Genomic DNA, 21,755 nt, shown 5'->3' with positions numbered 1-21,755 from the left:
ATACAGCTGTCCCATATGGCAGTGTTCCCCAACCTTGGGCCTCCAGCTGTTTTTGGACTACAATTCCCATCATCCTTGACCACTGGTCTTGCTAGCGAGGGATGATGGGAGTTGTAGTCCAAAAACAGCTGGAGGCCCAAGGTTGGGGAACACTGCCATATGGGATCGAACCTGCAACCTCATGCTCTTAACCAACTGAGCTGCCCAGGCTGAGCAACAATTGGAATGCCTGACCATAGGAGACCACAACTCCTAATCTACTTTTGTTGCTTATAAATAGCAAATGGCTATTAATTTAGAAATGTTATTCTAACAGCAGGGAGGGGGTGGTGTTGAGGGTTGGATTATCTTAGTGGAAAGCACTCAGGGGCCACCTTCCAGCAGTGGCTGGGGCCTGACCCAAAAGTGGCTGGGGCTACATAAACACAGAACACACAATTCACACACATACACGCACACCTCTCTCTTCCATGCATTAGGACAGCCTTTTAAAGATTGCTTTCTAAGTCAGGAGTAACAAGTTCACAATATTCTGTTCCGCGGCTCAGGGGGGAAAAATGGAAAGATTACTACAACATGATGTACATCATCAATACTGGGCTAGAAGCCATGCTCTAATAGTTATACACCAAGTATCTGTGATGCCATTGTCTAGGAGTGTTGCCTGGGAATCCTAGCCAGAGCAAGAAATGGCTTTGTTGTTATCGCTTCGATCTTAGAAGCTGGTATTAAGCAAGCGCTCTGCTAGCTCGAGGGCACTCTCACATAAACATCTGAGGAATCATCTCCATCCTCCTCCTCGTTATTATTAAATATAATAAATAATGATAGTATTCTAATGAAACCTGCTAGAAATCTTGGGAGCAGGGGGTCTCAGCCTAGGGTGGTGAGATGCTCTCTTGGGGCTTCTTCAGATACCAAGGATTTATTGCACACAGAACATTTCCTTATAGGAAAATGCTCATAAACAGCATGGAGGTAATGACAAATGGCCATGCATCTATTTCCCTCCATGTGAAGCACATGTGTTCATTGCAGCAGAACCTGGTGCGCAAGTGATGGTTCTATGTAGCAATCTATTTTCCATGCAAGAGTTCTGTGATGTGTAAAGTGGCCCCAAGTCAAAATGGAATTCTGTGAGAATACACATCAGCATCAACGAAGGCATGGCCTTGTATGTACGGAAGTTGGACACAATAACCGGATAGAGCCAATAGTTGCCATCTCAACCCTACCCCACTTATGGATCTATGACTATTGAATCACCAGAGGAAGCCAGCAGTTAATCGCACCAGGCAAGCTGGTGTTAACTCTTTATTGGCAAAACAGGATCTGCACAGGAGTGTCAGGCCCAGTGAGAACAGCAACTCAGGTCTGGCCCCCGTGAAGCACTTGCGAAGACTAAATGTCCCTGCCTCCACACAACCAGCTATGTCTTCTCTCCAGGGTTTCCCCAAGCAATTGGAGACTGTGCCTACATGTCTGCCTTTGCTCCTCCCGCTTCATGCCTCTTCTGGTTCAGTGGAGGGGGTAGCTTTTTATACCCATGCCTCTACACTAGCCTGACTCATCTCTGCCTCTTGGCCTCCCTTCTCTCCTGTTTCTGCTTCTGCCTCTGGACTTCTCTCTGCCACAGACTCTCCCAGCTCACTAAGCCCTGTTACCTCTTCAGTATATACCGTATTGGCCCGAATATAAGCCGCACCCAAATATAAGCCGCACCTTTAAAATTAAAAGGGGGGAAAGTCAATACCTGAATATAAGCTGCTCTCGTAAAATTCTGCAGGCACTCACACCCGTTCCGTTTTACTGTATGTCTGTTTCAGCAGCGATATCATAAAAGCCTACTTTTGTAAGGTCGCAAATTTAAGCCGGTCAGAATTTGGGGGAAAAGTGAGGGTTATATTCAGGCCAATATGGGAATACCTGGTTTTCAGGATTTGCACAGGCTGCCAATCTGCTACTGGGCCAAGTTCAAGGTTTGTGGCACTAACTTATAAGGGACTCTACATCTCAAGAGGGAGGTTTTCTGGAAGATCACTCTTCTATACCCAGTAGGCCACTGTGCTGTGCAGGAGAGGTGTGCTTTCAGTGTGGCTGCCTCTGTTCTGCAGAAAAAAACATCCCCATTGAGAAATGAAAGGCACCCACTATCTGTACTTCCCGAGAACTGCTGAAGACATTTCTGTTTCAGCAAGATTTCCCAGCAGGATGAAAAGGTCTCTCTGCCTTTAGCTGTTCATTTTGCACCGTTTCTAAAGCGTACTTTGCAACTGCTTTTAACAGTGTTTTTAGTTGTTCTTTTATGGAGTGTTTGTAAATCACCTTGAGAAAAATGCAAAAAACCATTCATCAATTACTAAACAACAACGGAGCATGCTAAGAAATGGCTGAAGGGATGACTGAAGTGGGAGGGAAGTGGATGGGTTGTAACATTTCCTGATTTCACGTTGTCAATAAGATATATGACCGCGGGCTGGCACTAGATGTGGTTAAAAAGTCTCCAGAATGACTAATCAATACCAAAAACATTGCACAAGACCTGCAATTCCTTCCCACTTTTCAAGAAAAGCATGTGCAATGAAAGGCACATTTGCACGGTGCTTTAACAGTCCCCATTTGGTTTGGTTTTACGACTTAATAATAAAACCCCTATTTATGGAAGATGAAAGGGCAGGGAACTCTTACTACATCGTCTGTGCAGTTCCCTCAAAGTCGTCTGAAGACAATGCAGGAATCCGAAAGTAAGCGTGCAATTCAGAAGTGTGCAAGCGAATCAATAAAAAGGCTTTATTTGTGTGTTTGTGAGGATAGTATCAAGCTTGAGATCACCACAGAATTCAAGGACAGTAAATCTCATGAATCCCAGGTAATTCCCAGACTGTGCAAGGGGGCTTTCTGAACAGGATTAGTCCTTGGAAGTTACTCACATAGAAGAAAACGAGGGATCTTTTTGGGTGAAGGTGCACAGGGTTGGTTTACAATTCAGGCTTCCTTTATACAGTGGTACCTCGGGTTAAGAACTTAATTCATTCTGGAAGGCTGTTCTTAACCTGAAACTGTTCTTAACCTGAGGTACCACTTTAGCTAATGGGGCCTCCTGCTGCCGCCACGCCGCCAGAGCATGATTTCTCTTCTCATCCTGCAGCAAAGTTCTTAATCCTAGGTACTATTTCTGGGTTAGCGGAGTCTATAACCTGAAGCACCTGTAACCTGAAGCGCCTGTAACCCGAGGTACCACTGCAGATTGTAAAAATAATAATACAGGAGCTCTCAGAGGGCACAGAACAGAACTGTTCATCACCATTCCCTCTAAAAGCAAATTTGAGGGTGGAGTGCCAATCAATCTGGAAGAAAACAGAGGTTCATGAAAAAGTCCTCATGAAAATATTTTAGTGTGGATTTCTCCTGATTTACTTATTTTTTGCCTAATATTTTTAATATGGCATTTCCGCAAATATATGCATTGTTAACCATGCTTTACCCCAGTATATGCAATTTTGTACACATTACTTTGCTGGACAACCGCACTGCAAAATCTGGAATATTTTGAAGGATGGCTGTGCTTCAGTTCTCATATTGTTCTGGAATGTGCAAATTAGGCAGGTTCGCCTTTAACGACAAACCAAGTCGAATTTCTCCCTCGTCCCTGTGGGTACAGTAGGATATCTCACAGAACAGCCTAGCCATTGCATTCTGTGCTAGCTGCAACGTTGCCTTGAGCTCCCTCCCCCTTAAAAAAAGAAAAGAAGACTGGGGTAGAAACCTTCCAATCAAACAAGAGTGAGGGACTTCTTCCAAGCATCTAGGATCAGGGCTACACCTTCCATGAGACAAGGTGAAGCGACTGCCTCAGGTGGCAGGTTCCACAGGGGCGGCAGCAGCTCTGGCATGTTCCTTGGAGGCCAATGTTGCCACCTCTACAGTGGCCTCTTGGCAAATACATGGCCCTGGTGGGTCTCCTCTCAACCTAGTCCCCAGTGTAGATCTTTGTTCTCCATTTCTTCCCGATGTAGATCTACAGCCTTTCCCTCTTCCCTAGCAGGAGATGTCTTGGATAATCCCTGTCTAGGATTATCCTGAGATAATGCAAATGAAGTGGTCTGAGAGCATTCTAAAGCAGCCTTCACCAGGGGCTGATGGGAGTTGTGGTCCGAAACACCTGGAAGACACCAGACTGGTAAGGGCTCTTCCCAAAGTGTCAGGAAGACCCTAACTGTGCTGGGCCCAGGGGTAACCCGAGCAACGCGGCCCAGGTCCGGTCCCGAATCCAAGGGTTCTGTGAGGAGTCAGTCCAACAGGGCCTAGGCAGGACACGAGGCAGGAAACCAGGCAAGGTCAGGCACAGGATCACAGGCAGGTTCTGGCAAACAGCAACATTGCTCCCGCAACCTGGGATGGGGTCCAGCAGCCTTTTATCTCTGTCGGGGTAATGGCCGGTCCTGATCCCCCGGTGACTCACCTCCCTGTCTCGCCCAAAGGCGAGCACTTCTCCTGCGAGTACTCAGGTCTCTCCTTCTCTCAGACCTTAGTCTCTGCAGCTCGAGAGATGTTGGTGGGTTACTAAACCCAGAGGCTGCCTCAGCCTCTTCTGACTCAACTGGTAGTGGAGCAGCTGTAAGTGATTGCCCAGCTGGAGGCAACGAGGTAATCCCTGCATCTGGAGCTGGTGTTTGTTGCAGGGGAACCTGGGCAGACTGGGGCTCTTCAGAATCAGGCCCCAGACTAGGTTCAGCTGCGGCCTGAGGCAAAGGATCCGGCGTGGACGGAGACTCCTCTGGCTTCGAGTCCAAGTCCCAGGCCATCACACCAACCTTAACATCGAGACAATAAAAGTGACCTGCCTTGCTGAGCTGCAATAAGCAGAACTAAAGAAAAATATATGGCTTTGAACATTCTTAAGTGCTATGGGAATACTAGGCACGGTTATAATTTCTATTACTGCAGTGATGATGGATATATGAATTGCAGTCAGCTAGAGATTATTATTATTATGCTACCTCCTCTCCCTACAGTTCTACTCTCTCTATATATAGATGTATATTCCTCCTAGGATAAATGCAGGACAAAGTACAATGGTCCCCTATCTCCACTGGTGAGACCCACCTTCAACAGTGAACTGGCCTGCAGTGAGAATGAAAGCATTTTAAATGAATGAAGAAAGAGCAAGCAAAGGCAGAATAGAAAATGGGTTTTAATTCCCCACTTTTCAGAGAGAGAGAAAAGGACGACAGAATGTGCACAACTGGGTTTACTGAGATAAAGTTTTCCCCAAGTACCTTGGCTATGCACTCACAGAGAGGGCGGTGGGCTCTTGTGGGCGTTGCTTTTTTGGAAAAGCAATAAAACGTGACCTTTGAGACTCATTTTTTCGCATTAAGGAGTTTGGAGTAGGAGGAGAGACTGCCCCAGGCTTTTCTCCTTGACACGGCGCCAAATGTGTCATCACAGAGCTTCAAGTGCTTGGGATGGGAACTTACAGAACGGCCATTTCTCCAACTCATTAATGTTGATAAATCAAAAGTGGCTGACGCAACGGTCCACATTGCTGCAGCGGCATTAGTGCTAGCACCATGCACTCTGACCCGTAGCTTGTTGGCAGGCTATGGGAACATCCCCCCTGACCGATATCCTAGACCCCTTTCTAGAATGTTCATCTTTCATTAAATCATAAAGCAAGTCTCTAGAACGGCTGGCCGATATCTGGTTTTCAACATCAGGGTATATAACCAGCTGAACATCACAATATACTGATATATCACAATGTCTGATATAAGGATGGAACTATGTAGAGGTATTGGGCTGGCTTCATGGTTTTCCCCACATTGTGATTTTGTGTAACACACACACACACCATGATTTGCTATCTATTGCCAGGTCAAACATTATGAAATCAGAATCATGATATGGATTTCAAATCGGTTTGGGATGATACGGTCATACCTTGGAAGTCAAACAGCTTAGTTCCCAAATGTCTTGGCTCCTGAACGTCACAAACCTGGAAGTGACTGTCACAGTTTGAGAACTATTTTTGGAAGCCAAACATTCCGATGGGGCTTCCGCGGCTTCCAACGCAGCCAATCAGAAGCCACGCTTTCGGAAGTCGAATGGACTTCCAGAACGGATTCCGTTCTACTTCCAAGAATGACAGGACATAAAAGAGATTTCGGCGCCACTCCTCCTCCCCCCAAAAAACCCCCCAACAACAGCACGACAAGGACTGAGCACCCTCACTAGCTACAAAAAATCTGAAAACAGCTGGGAAAGAAAAATGGGAGTGGTGATGGAATGGAGTAGCCTCAAGCAGGGCATGGCTGGCTAGCACCCTAAAGGGAAGAACACTTCTTAGAACAATGCACTGCAATGTTTTGTTGCAGGTCCCTGTTATTCTGTTCCATTCTGCAGGAAAAACATCCCACTGTTTTGTCCAAAAATACAAAAAACAAAAAACAAAAAAACAGAGGCACTGGGATGACCAATGTCTGGCACTTATTTGTCATTTTACTAGAAATTTAATTTTGCAGATGTGATTTAATAAACCAAATATCTTCCAATGTACTGGGCTACATTTACAGTGGTACCTCGGGTTACAGAGGCTTCAGGTTACAGACTCCGCTAACTCAGAAATAGTACCTCGGGTTAAGAACTTTGATTCAGCATAAGAACAGAAATTGTGCTCCGGCAGTGCGGCGGCAGTAGGAGGCCCCATTAGCTAAAGTGGTGCTTCAGGTTAAGAACAGTTTCGGGTTAAGAACGGACCTCCGGAATGAATTAAGTACTTAAATCGAGGTACCACTGTATTCCCATTTTTGCCCTTATACAGGAATCCATGACAGTGTTCTCCAACACACACACACCAACCCCCAGTTATGCATAGGTCAACCACAAAATCCCCACTCCCTGCAAAACTTCTGCTACAGGTCAGGACCTTACCTTTCCGGAACAACTCCTGAAGGCTTTCCGCGCTTTGATTCAATACAGCCCATATTTCTTCCTCATGCAGTGGTCCTCCCCGAACCTCCAGGGCTTCAGCTAGTGACACATGCATGTTATCTGAGGAATCAAAACAAGATGACACTTGTTCAAGAATGTACCAGGACTCCATTCAGGTCTTTCTGATGCGTACTATTTGCATAGAATTCGGGAGGAATTTTGCTCTGAAGGCAACAACAAGGGCAATTCAATCCCACCTCCAAAACACAATATTTAGATTCCTGAAAACATATTGCATGCAAAGGGCATATGAAGAGGGGTTGCTTCTAGTCAGAGTAGACAGTTTGGGACTCGACAGACCAAAGGTCTTATTGGGACTAAGGCAGTTCCATAGGTTCTATTCTCACATTAAATGCACTAAGCGGCATCTATTTATTTATTTCCTTACAGAACTGCCCTGGCTAAGTTCTGCAACTGTAGGGTTAATTTTTGTGCTCATATAAATCTTCCTCTCTCACACATCAGGGCTAGTAGCCCAGAGGCAGGCAGGGAAAAATAAGGAGATGTTTGGTACTGTCTTATGCTGACTGACTCTCCAGACAATGGTCTTTCCCAGCTCTCCCCGGAGACACAGAGGATTGAACCTGTGACCTTCTGCATGCAAAGTATGTGGGGCTTTGCCATTGAGCTACAACCCCTCCCCTAACACAGTCTGTCTGTAATTCACCAACTGCAAGTTGCTCAGACTGAAGTGTCAGGACAAAATCCAGAGCTTCTGTAGTACACTCACCAGGACAAGACGGTTTGAACATATAACTGCACTGGCTGCCAATTTGTTTCCGGGCCTAATTTAAAGTACTGGTTTTGACCTATTAAGCCTCAGGACTGCAAGACCTCATGGACCTTCTCATCCCATATGAACCAACCCAGACCCTGCGATCATCATCTGGTGCCCTTCTTAGTGTGCCTCGTCCGTGAGAGGTCCAGAGGGAGGCAACATGAGAACGGGCCTTTTCTGGTGGCTCCCCGCTTGTGGGGTACGTTCCCCATGGAAGCCTGCCTGGTGCTTTCATTACATATCTTAAGGTGTCTGGCTAATTAAAAAATCTATGGCCTTTCAAGCTGTAAGGGTTTTTGTTTGTTTGTTATCATGGGGTGTATTTTTAGGTTTTCCTATTGTAAACTGCCCTGTGATCTTTGGATGAAGGGCAGTATAGAAATTTTAATGATAATGATAATGATAATGTTGACGCAACTGGTTATTTGTGTCACCTGATCTCTGCTGATTCAGAAGCTGCAGTACCACCACTTAGCCACTTGTAATGATGGCGCTACAGCACAGCTGAAAATAGACCAGCAATTCCCTCTGGGGAAACCATCCCTAAACATAATTGGTGTCGCCTGTTTTATAAATCTTATTGCCCAAGACAGTGATTTACTAATGAGGTATTTTATGGGTAAGAACTTATTAAGTATCCAGCCAGCTGCTATCAAGAAAGCAGCTTTCAAGTTTCAACAGCTCCTCCGCTATCAAGACCTGTGTATGCTGGGGAAAGAGGAATCATCTCAAAAACCAACCCCAGAACTTATGCAACAAGAATTTTAAAACCCTCAGCCTGGATAAATTGTGCAAATACAACACATTTGAATGAGTTCTTCCTTTCACACAATTCATTCTGCTTTTGGAAGTCTCAACGACAGACACGGAAGCTATGCAGGATACTGAACTCTACTTCTTGGAAAAGTTACTCAGCGCTTCATTTAGCACCAGGCACAGTAAACACCGTTTCAAGCATGTATTTTCAACCATAAGGAATAGCAACCTGCTTTTAAAAAAGAAAAGAAAAAAGAAATGCTGATATTCTGCAGCAAATACTATACAGTGGAACCTCGGTTGTCGAACGCTTCGGAAGTCGAACATTTTGGCTTTTGGGCGGCAACAACCCAGAAGTGAATGTTTCCATTTTCGAACACGTCTCGGAAATCAAACAGCTTCCAAGGCGCTTTTCTCCATTTTTTCAATGGATTTTGTCGACTGGCAATTGCACTTCGGTTGTTGAACATTTCAGAAGTCAAATGATCTTCCGGAACGGATTATTTTTGAGAACCGAAGTTCCATTGTATTCTGAAGCCAAACGTATATACTGTAAGCACACTCAGTTTTCCAAGTGTGGACCTTAGGTGGTCAAAACTGAACCATCCACGCACGAAAGGGAGGTATCAACACGAAAATTTCCAGAAGTACATAACACTTTTAGAGGAAAAGCTTAAGGGACAAACTGCAGAACTGCCTATTGAGGACTGAGCACGCATTCTTCTGAGAGTATCTGATGACTGCATGAATGCAATGAAATATATTGAAGAGGCTGTGGCTAACTGGAAGGAGCCCTGAACAAGAAGCACTTGTGAGAGGAGATCTAGAGTGCTTCAGGTGGCACATATTAAATCCGACTTGAGTCGTGGGTTTTGTCCTCCTGTGCTGGTATTTCCAGGTTGAAAGTCTGAACCTTTGTGACTAAACAGAAGTGAAAGCTCATGTTTTAATAGCTTGAGTTCACTTGTACGCCTAGAGCCATTTCATACTTGCTTGTAATCCCATCATCATGTACTGCCAAGAATTATATGCCACAGATGTATTACTGGAGAAAAGAATGGTGAAGACATGAAAACCACCAGTTTGACAATGATGCTGTTTCTTAAACGCCCTTTATTTCTGCCATAAAACTACCCTGACAGTGTTTGCTTGATTTGATAATAGATTTGAGAAAAGCGAACTCATACAACTTTTGATGCCCCACATGGTAAATTTGGCTATAATATATCAGGGATGGGGGAAGAAAATTAAATAAGTTGCAAGTGGTTGGTTTTTTTTAATTGAACCAAAGAACCACAGAATTTAAGAGTTGAAAAGAAATCCCAAGCTCGATTTTGCAATTTTTTTTTGCAGATAAAGTGGCTCATATTCGGAAGGAGGTAGACACCACCGTGGGAGCAGGGGCGGGGTTGCATGGAATCAATTTCAATCCGTTACCTCCGAGGATGTGGACAGGCTGCTTGGACGCATGAAACCAACCACCTGTCTCCTTGATCCTTGCCCATCCTGGCTAATAAAAGCAAGCCGGGAAGGGCTGGGCGATGGGCTCTGCGGGGTGGTGAATGCTTCCCTCTGTGAGGGAGCATTCCCAGACCCACTGAAAGAGGCGGTTGTTGTTGTTGTCTACTCCAAACCCTTGCAATGCAGCAAACACAGCTAAAGAACCCCAGACATCATCATCATATATTATTTCTACCCCGCCCACCTGGCTGGGTTTCCCCAGCCACTCTGGGCGGCTTCCAACCAAAGATTAAAAATACATTAAAACGTCAGTCATTTAAAAACTTCCCTAAACAGGGCTGCCTTTAGATGTCTTCTAAAACAGATCTAGACAGATCACCACCCAACCTCTGTCCATGATAAGAAAGCCATGATAAGAAGTTAATTGACATGATATAATGGTAAAAGAAATACCATGGAAAATAATGGATCATCATAAACTAACTAGTGTTGGAAATCTATATAGCACAACTGAACGAAACAAAGGTTTTCAGTCATGTTGCCAGTACAGGCTGTGGCTATATGGGCCAATAATCTGAATAGGCAGCTTCCTATGGTTCCCATACGGGCAGCTCATTCAGCACAGTGTCACACACCGTTGAAAGAGCACGCCCTTCAACATCCTTGCTTTAGCCTTCTGCCATACCTGCAGCATCCAAACCAACCTTGAAAGATGTTCCACATGCAGCGCATTGCTATAATCCAATCTGGAGGAGGTGAGCAATGCCTGGACCAATGCCATCACTAAAGCGTCCCAATCCAGGAACGGACACAACTGTTGGCGCCAGTCAAAGATGGCAGAAGGCCAATGAAACTACATCCAGTGTCAAACATGTATCCAAGATCACCTGCCAAGCTATATTCCTTCAGAGTCAACCCTCATCCAAAACAGGCAATTTCCCTGACTTGAAAACCACTCACCCACATAACCTCCATTGTACTAAGATTCAAAGCTCAGTTTAATTACCCTCATGCAACCCATACAGCTCCTGAGTAGCCACACCTGATTCAAATTTTATGGAGATGTAGAGTTACGTGTCCTTAGTGTGTTCATGACACCGTTCTTCAAACTCTGCTCCCAATGGCTTCATGTAGATGATAAACAGCAAGCGAGAGAGGAAAACTGTGCCCTGCAAACCCTACAGCGTAACTGACCAAGGTCTGAAGAGCATTCCCCAGATATCACTCTCTGGAACCAACCCTGGAGATAGGAGTGGAGCCACTGCAAAATAGTACCCAGAATACCCATCCCACAAACCTGGTCTGGGAGGATACCATGGTAGGTATTATCAAATCCAACAGTGAAATCTATGAGAAGAAGCACAGACGCTCCCCCCCCCCCCTTGTCTTGTGCATTAACTAGCTTACCAATGCCAGGAAGTGTGTGTTATCACCAGCACAGCTTCATTAATTGGTCATTGTAATTATTTTGTTTTTATGTTATTACATCACCGTCTGTTCTTTTTGCATTTCATTTTTCTCCCAATGTTCCCTCCCACACAAACTCTCAGCTATGTGTATATATTGTTGGGTTTTTTAAGTGTTTGTTCGTAATTGGTTTAAAGGAATAAAAAGAATTCCCTGGATGCCTAGATCCAGGTTTGGGAGAAACACTCTCTTGGTGAGAGAGCCCCAGCAGAGCAAATCACAAAACATGCAAGAAAGTAAAGCTTGGAAATATAGGCTTTAAGATATTCCCTTCTAAATTCTTTCCAAAATTCCCCTTACTTTCCTTAGCATAGAAAGATGGACAACATGCTTGGTCAGTTAAAAACGTTTACTTGCAAACTCTTCAAAGGTCAAATTTATGTGCTTTTCAATACAGCAGCAAGAAAAGACAGGCAGCAAAACAGTTTCAAAAAGGTAGGAGTTTCTTAATTATTTGTATAGGAACACAAATTATAGAAACACGGTCTAAGCTTGGAACAACTAACCCATACGTACTTTCTTATCAGAGCCACATGGTGGAAGAGAATGAACAAAGGCTTTGGTAACCCTTCCTCCCAAGGTGAGGGGCGTGACCTAATTAAGTCTGGCAGAACTTACTCTATGGTCTTAACCCTTTCACGCATTAACTAGAGCTAAGCATGCTCGTTATATGAGACAGATATTTATCCCACATACTGTGTATGCCTGCCAATTCGGAATTACACTTCATGCGCTGGCAAAGTAGACTGAGGCCCATAAATGTTTATGCCACAGTGAATTTATTACTCTTAAAGCAGCCACAAGACACTTTGTTGTTTAAGCTTCAACAGGCTAACACAGCTACCCCTCTAGGAAAAAAAGGCAGTTTTAGTTAGCCTTAACCACTAATGTTTATGCAAGGAACAATAGCTAAAGCAAATGAAGGTTGTTAATAGCAATGGCATTGTAGCAGATAGAAGGAAGGCACACCACACATGCTAGATCTCCAAGCTATGCTTTGGAGTGTTGTGCCTGTACTGAACCTCTTGGAAGGAAATGCAGAAGTGGAGAAAGTCAGTCAAGGAAAGTCAGAATGCAAACAGATTAGCTAAAATGTATTTAACAATACTACATGGTTGTTGGAGATGCATGAAGGCCAATGGTAACTTTTCGTGCAAATGGTGGGGTTGCTGCTTAATAAAAGAATGCAGTTTTATTTCCAAGTAAATAAAATTATAACTGGTTGTCCTTTTACTCAGTTGACGCTGACAGAAAACTCCACATGTACACTATATAAAAGAATATACAGTGGTACCTCAGGTTAAGTACTTAATTCATTCTGGAGGTCTGTTCTTAACCTGAAACTGTCCTTAACCTGAAGCACCACTTTAGCTAATGGGCCTCCCACTGCTGCCGCGCCACCGGAGAATGATTTGTGTTCTCATCCTGAAGCAAAGTTCGTAACCCGAGGTACTATTTCTGGGTTAGCGAAGTCTGTAACCTGAAGCGTATGTAACCTGAGGTACCACTGTAAACCTCAAGACCCCACCCTTCTTCTCCCCCCTCCTCTTCTCCAACCTTATACTGTAAAGGAAAAGGTAAAGGTACCCCTGACCATTAGGTCCAGTTGCGGACGACTCTGGAGTTGTGACGCTCATCTCGCTCTATAGGCCGAGAGAGTCGGTGTTTGTCTGCAGACAGTTTTTCTGGGTCATGTGGCCAGCATGACTAAGCTGCTTCTGGCGAACCAGAGCAGTGCATGGAAATGCCGTTTACCTTCCCACCGGAGCGGTACCTATTTATCTACTTGCACTTTGACGTGCTTTCGAACTGCTAGGTGAGCAGGAGCTGGGACTGAACAATGGGAGCTCACCCCAACGCAGGGATTAAAACTGCTGACCTTCTGATCGGCAAGCCCAAGAGGCTCTGTGGTTTAGATCACACCTTATACTGTACTCAACACTAATGTCTAACTCTAACAACAAATGTAACTGATTTGTACGAAAGACCTCACAACCTGAAAAAAAGAGACGAGGCATGTACTTTTGTAAACCAAGAAATTCTTCAAAAATATTAATAATAAAATAACTGGCTGTCCTTGCAGTCAATCTGGTAATGGTTTTGGAATAGGTAAAACTTCAGGTGCAGAGCAGTGCATGGGAAAACAATAGAATGCCCTCAACAAACCAAAGGCACAGAAAAATCTAGGGTTTAACAGCACTGAGTAAAATGATATAACCAATTACGGGATGGAAGAATCGACTCAACAGAAACATTTAGAAAAACTGGCTTCCTTTTATCCTTCACTGGATGAGGCATCACACAAGAGGAGTCTGTGTTGCTGGATCTTCTAAACATGATGCAATATATTTACTGAATGCATTTTCGCTTATGAATGTGATTATGAAAATGTGAATTTTTTTTTCCCGAAAAAGGAAGTCAGAACGAATAGGCGTTTCTTGGGGAGTCGGCTGAACACAGTGATAAGAAGATTATGCTGGTGGGAAACCAAGTAGCAAAGGACATTAAAATGTGCATAAGCGCTTTTCAAACTCTTTAAGCATTAGCTAGATGAGCAGGGTCAGGACCATAGTGTGTGCAGGGGGAAGGGTTAACCGTCTCCATGAGTGCCAAAAATAGGAATGTTAAGGGGAACCCTGCTGAATAAGACCTAAGGCTCATCTAGCATCTTGTTCTCAAAATGGCCAACCAGAGGCACCTGGGAACCAAGAACACGACGGGGCTTGGTTTCCAGCACCTGGTAGTCCATGTGTGTTGCCTTTTGACACTGCTAATGACACCCAGACATCATGACTAGTACCCACTGATAGCCTTCTCTTTCAGGAATTTGTCTAATCCCCCTTTAAAGGCATCAGGGGTTTCGGAAAATTCCGATGGAAACAGAAATGGGAGCAGAAATTGCCAACGTTTCCTTATTCATCCCATGTCCAGAACAGAATTCAATCCAGCAAATACAGTGGTACCTCAGGTTACAAACACTTGGGGTATTATTATTTTTTTACAATCTGCAGTGGTACCTCGGGTTACAGGTGCTTCAGGTTACAGACACTTCAGGTTACAGACTCCGCTAACCTAGAAATAGTACGTCAGGTTAAGAACTTTACCTCAGGATGAAAACAGAAATCATGCACCGGCGGCAGCAGGAGGCCCCATTAGCTAAAGTGGTACCTCAGGTTAAGAACAGTTTTAGGTTAAGAATGGACCTCCGGTACGAATTAAGTTCTTAACCAGAGGTACCACTGTATAGTCTTCGCTGCTGCCGTTGTTTTCAGTCCATGTGAGATGTAATTGGGTATGTTATCCTTCCATTTGCATTGTGTGCGCTTTTGCGGGGTAGTGCGGCAGCAAAAGATGGCGTCTTTCGCTGCCGCGGTGCCCAGCAGACCAGCAACCTGCAGCCAGGCAGGTGGAGATGCTAGATGCCAAAAGCGGGTGCCCAGACATCTCCATCCAGTCGGAAAAGGCCAACTGCCCGTTGCGAAATGCGACTGGCACCCAGCTAATTTCAAATGTTGCTTGGGACTACAACTCCAATCGTCCCTGACTGCTAGCTGGCTGGGGCTGATGGGAGTTGGAGTCCAGCAGCATCTAGAGAGCACCGCATTGGCTACTCCTGTTGGTCTTAGCCAATAGCTTTTGAAATATGAGGACCGCATCCTTAGGGAATGCAGGGAATACACAACATCAATTCTTACAACACTTCTTCACGAGACTCCAGTTAATCACTGCCAAGCAGAGTGCTGCATCACATTTCTCTCTTGCACGCTGATCACAGAACTAGAACATTACCTTTTCTCAGAAGTGGATTCACTAATGCCAAAGCGATTTCACAATGGGCGCACGGCAAGCTTTCCCCCCATTAAACACACCCACTTCTTTTTTTAATTATTATTTCCCAGATTCACCTGGGAACGAGACAAACTTGTTTCTGGACGTTTTGTGTGTAACCAAATGGCACGTTCTAATCCCAAACTCCTGTTGTTCTAATAACAGCCTTTTTAAAAAAAATAGTAGAAAGAGGTAGGGGAAAGGAGTATTTTGGAACACTCACTTTCAAACACTGAACTTCCAACAATGCCACGTCTAGCCAACACATTGCACCTTATCCTAAATTGCTATTCAACAAACTGTATTCAATTTCAACTACAAAGGCAAGTTTGATTCTTGTAAAAGCGAATTGCCCTTGTAAGTAATCACAGGGTTCTTGAATCACGTTCTTCAAATTAAGGGATGGATTCACCTCTGCAGGCCGTTCTTATACCACCTCGGCGTTGTGTGCTCCCAAACGGCACGTCTTTCTAGGTTTGTCTGCCCCTTCCTCACAACTTTCATTTTAAATTGGCATATGATCCAAGCAACAGCAACCAAGGCTAATCCAATAAACGAAAGTGAGTAGCAGCATTTCAAAGAGTTCATTAGCACTGGTAACCCTACTTAAATGGGCAGATGAGCTCATTAGATCTCAGGAGTGGTTGCTATCAAGATCAGAAGTGATGTTTTTCTCATCCCAAATTGCGCAAGTGTCAATTATTGTTAATTTATGGAACGAAGAACATAAACAGAGTCCTCTTGGATCAGACCAAAGCAAGGATCATTTAGTCCAACCGGCTGCAATGCAGGAATCTTTTGCCCAATGTGGGGATCAAACCTATGACCCTAAACTTAAGAGTCTCATGCTCTACCAACTGAGCAATACGCCAGTACACTGTTCTCACAGCAGCCAGCTAGGTGCCCATGGGAAGCCCACAAGCAGGACGTGACTGCAACAGTGCTCTCCCTACTTGCAATTCCCAAAAACAGGTGTTCACAGAGGCATACTTCCTCCAACAGCAAAGGCTGAGAATAGCTATTGTGGCTAGTAGCCACTGGTAGACTTATCCTCCTTGAAATTGTTTGCTCTGCTCTTGAAGCCATCTAAGTGTCAGGAGTTCAGGCTACACTCAAGTAGGACTCTGGCAGAGATACATGCTCGATTGACATGTTCCCTCCCTCCTGGTTGATCATTCAGGAGCTTCATAAGCTTTCTTCAGCCCGAACATCACAGCAACCGATGCCAACCGACACCGGCACACTTAGGGATTAGCAGAGTTTGCGCATCATGCGTGTGACAGACTGCAGCAACTCAGCATTTTGGCTAATCTACATTATTTACATATAAACACACATGGAGCACTGCAATATGGCTTCCTCTCTCTCTCTAGCATCAGATAGCAAAAAGGAAAAAAACCCCAAAGGACAATAGTCCCGCTTCACGGAACACAGTAACACAAACATCCTGTTTCCATCACTTCCCACTCTGTGGAGTCAAAACATATAGACAAAAATCCCATGACTGCAATCACAGATCAGGAATTCTAACACTAAGTTGGTGGCCACCACTACCCACTGCGCGATGCAACCTGGTCCACGTGACAACTGCTCTGTGAGGCAAGACGTTATGCCACACTCATAGTTTAGAGATGGATGCAAATGAGCCACACAAAGCTTCAAGTCACAAAGGTGGTTTAGAAAGCTCTGGCTTCCACTTTTGCTTCACCGCAGCTCACTGAGCTAACTAAACTATGGTTAACAAGCCAATCTGAAACCACTGTTTAACCATTAATCCAGGGATGGGGAACATGTTGCTGGACGCTTGCTCCCATCAGCCCCAGCCAAAATGGCCCTTGGTGAGGGGTTAGGTAGCTCAACAATATCTGGAGGGTCACAGTTCCTCCACTCCTGCATAAACTAGAGTTTGCTACAAAAACAATGAGATGTGGTCAAGCAAAATATGTAAGTGAAGGCTTCCTAACTCCCTTCCACAGGCATGCTGGACAAACAGGGGAATGTGCCAGCCTGAGGCTTTTTTTTTATTAAAGATTTTCTTGATTTACAGAAGTATGTGTAATGTCTCTCGTATTTTTTCCATGTAACATTTTTACAAATCAGTTTCACTTGTTGAGGCATTAGGAAGAAAAGGGGTTGGGGGGGAGGGGAGATGGGTGAGGGTGGGGTCGGGTGGCGGTGTTTCTATTTTGCTTAATGTATGTAGGGTTTGGTGTCAGTGTTACTCATGCTGGTTCTCTGCTGTTCACTTGTGTTCCTTTGGTGGTGAGAGAGGTTGGGGTTGGCCTCGGGTGTGGTTGTTTGTTTGTGATTGGCTGTGATGATCTTTGTTTTCGTGTGTGAGTGGGGTGGGTGGGTGTTTTGCGTCAGGTTAGCCATATTGATTTGTATGCTGTTGGTGGATTATTATCATTATCTTGTTGGGCTGTGTGTGTGATTAAAGGGGAGCCATACCGGGGTGAAGGGGTCTTCTTCTGTTTGTTCCCGTGTCAGTTTCAGTTTATTGGTTAATTTTTCTAGTAGGGCTGTTTCCCATACTATTTGGTACCATTGGTCCATGCTTACTCCTGACATGTCTCTCCAGTGTCTGGTTATGGTGTTTATTGCAACTCACTCGCCTTTTGCTAAATCATGGTTCAATGTGATGTCCAAACTGGGCTAACAACGGCCATGCTTCAAACTCTGGTTCTGAACTGCAGTAAAGCAGGAATTGCTGCTGGCTTAAATGTAAGCCTGGCAGGAAAAATGCTTAGTCCAGAAGGGATGGAGTGGCAGGAAGGCATACCTGATCCTGCCGTCTGCTCCCAATTCCTTAAGGGTAGTCATGAAATCAGCAGCACCCTGCATGCCCTGAATCCAAGCCCAAGGTTGCCTTAGTCTGTACGCTAGCCCTTAGTTAACCACTAATCTGTGCACCACTAATGAAAGAAAGGGAGTGAGTCAGACTTCCTTGACCAAACTTTATCCAGACAGACAGGAGGAGAGGCACTGTCAAATTTCCTGTGTTTGTGCCATTTCCCCAATCTAAGTTATTCCCCCAAAGCTGCTATTTGCCCTCTGGGATGAAGTATGCAAGCATCATCCAGGTGGCAAATCAACATGAGTTGTAAATCCTTTAACATCTGCAAATAAGCAATTAAATAAAATGTCATCTACTAGTCAAGGTGATTATTAAACCTACTGTAGGCAATATAGGTTAGCTATCTATTCAGTCTTAACTTGATATTTGGAGATAGGAATATCAGTGCAGTTACAAATATTTCTAACTTCACTGATAATACAGAGGCTAGCAGAATCTTGTCTAAGTGTTATCATCTTCTGTTAGTTCAGCTGTGATCGCCTTTAATAGTTCTCTCTAGACATCCCAGTATTGCAAGACATTTCTGGAAGCCAAGTAGGAAAAACAGAAAATAGAAGCTGCAGAAATAATTACTCAACTTCCTTTCTGACCTATGACATTTGTAATTCAAAGCCTTAATGGCTGCTTAACAGAAAACAAATTGTGTCTAAAATACTGAGTCAAAACAGAGTTCCATAGAACTTGAATAATACTTGACACTGAATGACTCAAATGCCGAGTTGCTCAATAGGTTCTAAGGTCTCACCCTGGTAGTGCAATGCTGTGGTGTATTATGCAAGGCAAAGAATGGGCAGGATTGTGTTCCGAATGCAGCATCTTTTGCGGCGCAGCTCCCAAGCCCCTCTCATCAAGGGACCACAGGTTTTGGATGGCACCAGTTAGTTAGCTGCTACTTGCAGTCTCCCCTCCTCCCAAGTCTTCTGCTGTATGCAGAGAATTCAGGAAAATGGACTACCTTATCGCTTTGTGCTGGGACGCGGGTGGCACTGTGGGTTAAACCACAGAGCCTAGGACTTGCTGATCAGAAGGTTGGTGGTTCCAATCCCTGCCACGGGGTGAGCTCCCGTTGCTCGGTCCCAGCTCCTGCCCACCTAGCAGTTCGAAAGCTCTGGCGGGAAGGTAAACGGCGTTTCCGTGCGCTGCTCTGGTTCGCCAGAAGTGGCTTAGTCATGCTGGCCACATGACCCGGAAGCTGTACGCCGGCTACCTCAGCCAATAAAGCGAGATGAGCACCGCAACCCCAGGGTCGGCCACAACTGGTCCTAATGGTCAGGGGTCCCTTTACCTTTACCTATCTCTTTGTGCTAGGCAGATGGAGCAGCCTAATGGAATTACGCCAGACCTGATAGCTGCATGGGCTGTCAGTGAACTAACGGGCCCAATTCAAAGTGTTAGAACTAGCATACAAAGCCCCAAATGGCTTGGGAATCCAACCACCTAAAAGAGCACCTTCCCCAATTTTAACCTTACGATCAGCAGGTGAGGCCTTGTAGGTGCAGCTGCCCTGAGGGTGCCTGACTGGTGCTGACCCGTGACAGAGACTTTTCAGCGGCTGCTCCCCATTTGTGGAATGCTTTCCCTAGTGAGGAGTGTCTATCTCCCTCTCACTGACTTTCATGAAGAACATACACACTCAAAAATAATTCAAGCTGGGAGACTCTGGTGTCAGTTGCAGCAAAAGCCTGTTCCCTGTTGAAATCCAAGTAGGTCTGATACACATTTTTCCAGAGCAATTTTCCCATACATAATGCAATTTTAATGCAATTTTCATAAATATATGCATTTTGATGCACACTTTACCACAAAAAATGCATTTTTGTACCTATTACTTGGCTTGAGAACAGCACTGCAAAATTCGGAGACGTGAGAATTTCAAAGAACAGAAGAGTTTCGGTTCGCATATTGTTTCATACAGTGTGAATGAGGTAGGATTGCCCTTAAAATATGAACCAAATTGAATTTCTCCCGACCCTTCACATACCCTTCCTGGAACTATATTGCTCCTCTGATATAACCCTGAAAACTACTAAACCGGAAGCTGTACTATTGCCCAATAGTGGGTGGTGCAAAGAACAGCAGGAGACTTGAGTCTGGCTGTTGCAAATATGGTCTGAGATCTTACACAAAGAAAAAGTTTGCATTCTTCAATGGTCTGAGATTTCCCCACTGAAGACCTGCGATGAGTCAACAGCACAGACAAAGGCACGCATGCTTCCAGGGAAGATTAGGTGCATAGACTTGACTGGGTTTTACTTAATTGTGTGATAAATGGGAGCCACAGACCATTCATACAACTGTTGATTCTTAGAAACAACCTAGCCCAGCAATCTCTCTACAAAACGTTGAGTTCACAGCTTGAGACCACTTGCCCTACAAACTGTTTCTACCTTGTTAGAAAAGCTTTTCTCTCTGTGGTTGAACAAGAGCTGAGATTTCCTGAAGGACAGGTGGAATTTTAATCTCCCGGGATTGTGCATCTATTTTAGGGTCCTGCTAGGGAAGGGTTGCCACTGTCAATAGAGGGGATCCCTAGAAATCTGATTATGGTTTTGGAACAAAGACAGCTTTGCAGCAGGAAACTGTGCATTTTAAAGTGACTTGGTCGCAGGCACCAGATGGGACCCGGTTGTGGAATCAGCCCTCCCTTTATCCCAGGGAACCAAGCTTCCAACCACCGGCTCTGTTCCACATGCTCTTCTTTTTACTGCTTGTCATTGCAAGTTGGAACTAGCTTAATAGCTTAATCATACAGGCATTTCTGTAATATTCATGAATGACTGCTTTCCTAAGAACATTCTACAGAATTCACAATATCCGTAACCAGCCACAGGCAAGTCACCAAAAAAAGAGATGTCTTAAACAGGAGTCTAATCATCCTCGATCCCTATCACATTGGCATCAGCTACAGCAAAATGAACACACACTGTTTTCCGAAAGCATTTGAAGAAAGAAAGAAAGAAAGAAAGAAAGAAAGAAAGAAAGAAAGAAAGAAAGAAAGAGGGGGAAAACTTGGGAGGTATAAAAATAGAAACAATAAAAGTTCAAAGATGGAACTGCTTTGAAGGATGAACTTCAGAAATAAAAGATAAAAATATAGAAATTTGTCTTGTATCAAGCAGTGAAGAACTAACCTTGGCTACAGCTCATAGTTAGCGAGGAGAGAACTGAACCACAAATCCTGGTTTGGACAACGCACCAAGCCAAGCTCAGTATGGAGCAGGAGTAAGCACAACTGGTGAGGAGCAACCTGGTTGCAAACTCACCTGTAGGAGCTCCCACACATTTGCCCAGACCTGCTCAGCCCAAGACTGGGTTTACTGTGTCTTGTGAATCAGGGATTTAAGATGGGACCTTTGGCATGCAAACATCTGCTCTACAAATGAGCTGTGGATCCTGCAGAAAATGAACCTTGTTCTCTCCAGGGATGATCTGGCAAGTTTAACCATTACAGCACCACACACCCACTGCTATGAGAGAGGAACTGGCTGGAATCATGTAGACAAAGGCTGTGTACACACCATATATTTAAAGCACATGAGCCCCAAAGAAAGCTGGGAACTGTGCTCTGTGATGGGTAAACCATAATTTCCAGTATTCTTTGGGGGCAAGCATGCG

At 44.6% G+C, this 21,755-nt stretch overlaps 1 protein-coding gene across 1 annotated transcript in view; it reads right to left on the bottom strand.

Moving 5' to 3' along the window:
• The window catches only part of PTPN13 (protein tyrosine phosphatase non-receptor type 13), a 162,142-nt gene that overhangs the window by 109,363 nt on the left and 31,024 nt on the right, over positions 1 to 21,755 (bottom strand). The window contains exon 2 of the mRNA XM_081925517.1: positions 6,934 to 7,053. Within this exon, the coding sequence (XP_081781643.1) occupies positions 6,934 to 7,048 (115 nt within the window). The 5' untranslated portion in view covers positions 7,049 to 7,053. The remainder of the gene's footprint in view (positions 1 to 6,933; positions 7,054 to 21,755) is intronic.

This window comes from Podarcis melisellensis (genome assembly GCF_964234715.1).
Source record: "Podarcis melisellensis genome assembly, chromosome: 9".
In the NCBI taxonomy this organism is placed as follows: Eukaryota; Metazoa; Chordata; class Lepidosauria; order Squamata; family Lacertidae; genus Podarcis; species Podarcis melisellensis.
The sequence above is the reverse complement of the archived record's forward strand: the minus strand, read 5'-3'. Positions and strand labels throughout refer to the sequence as shown.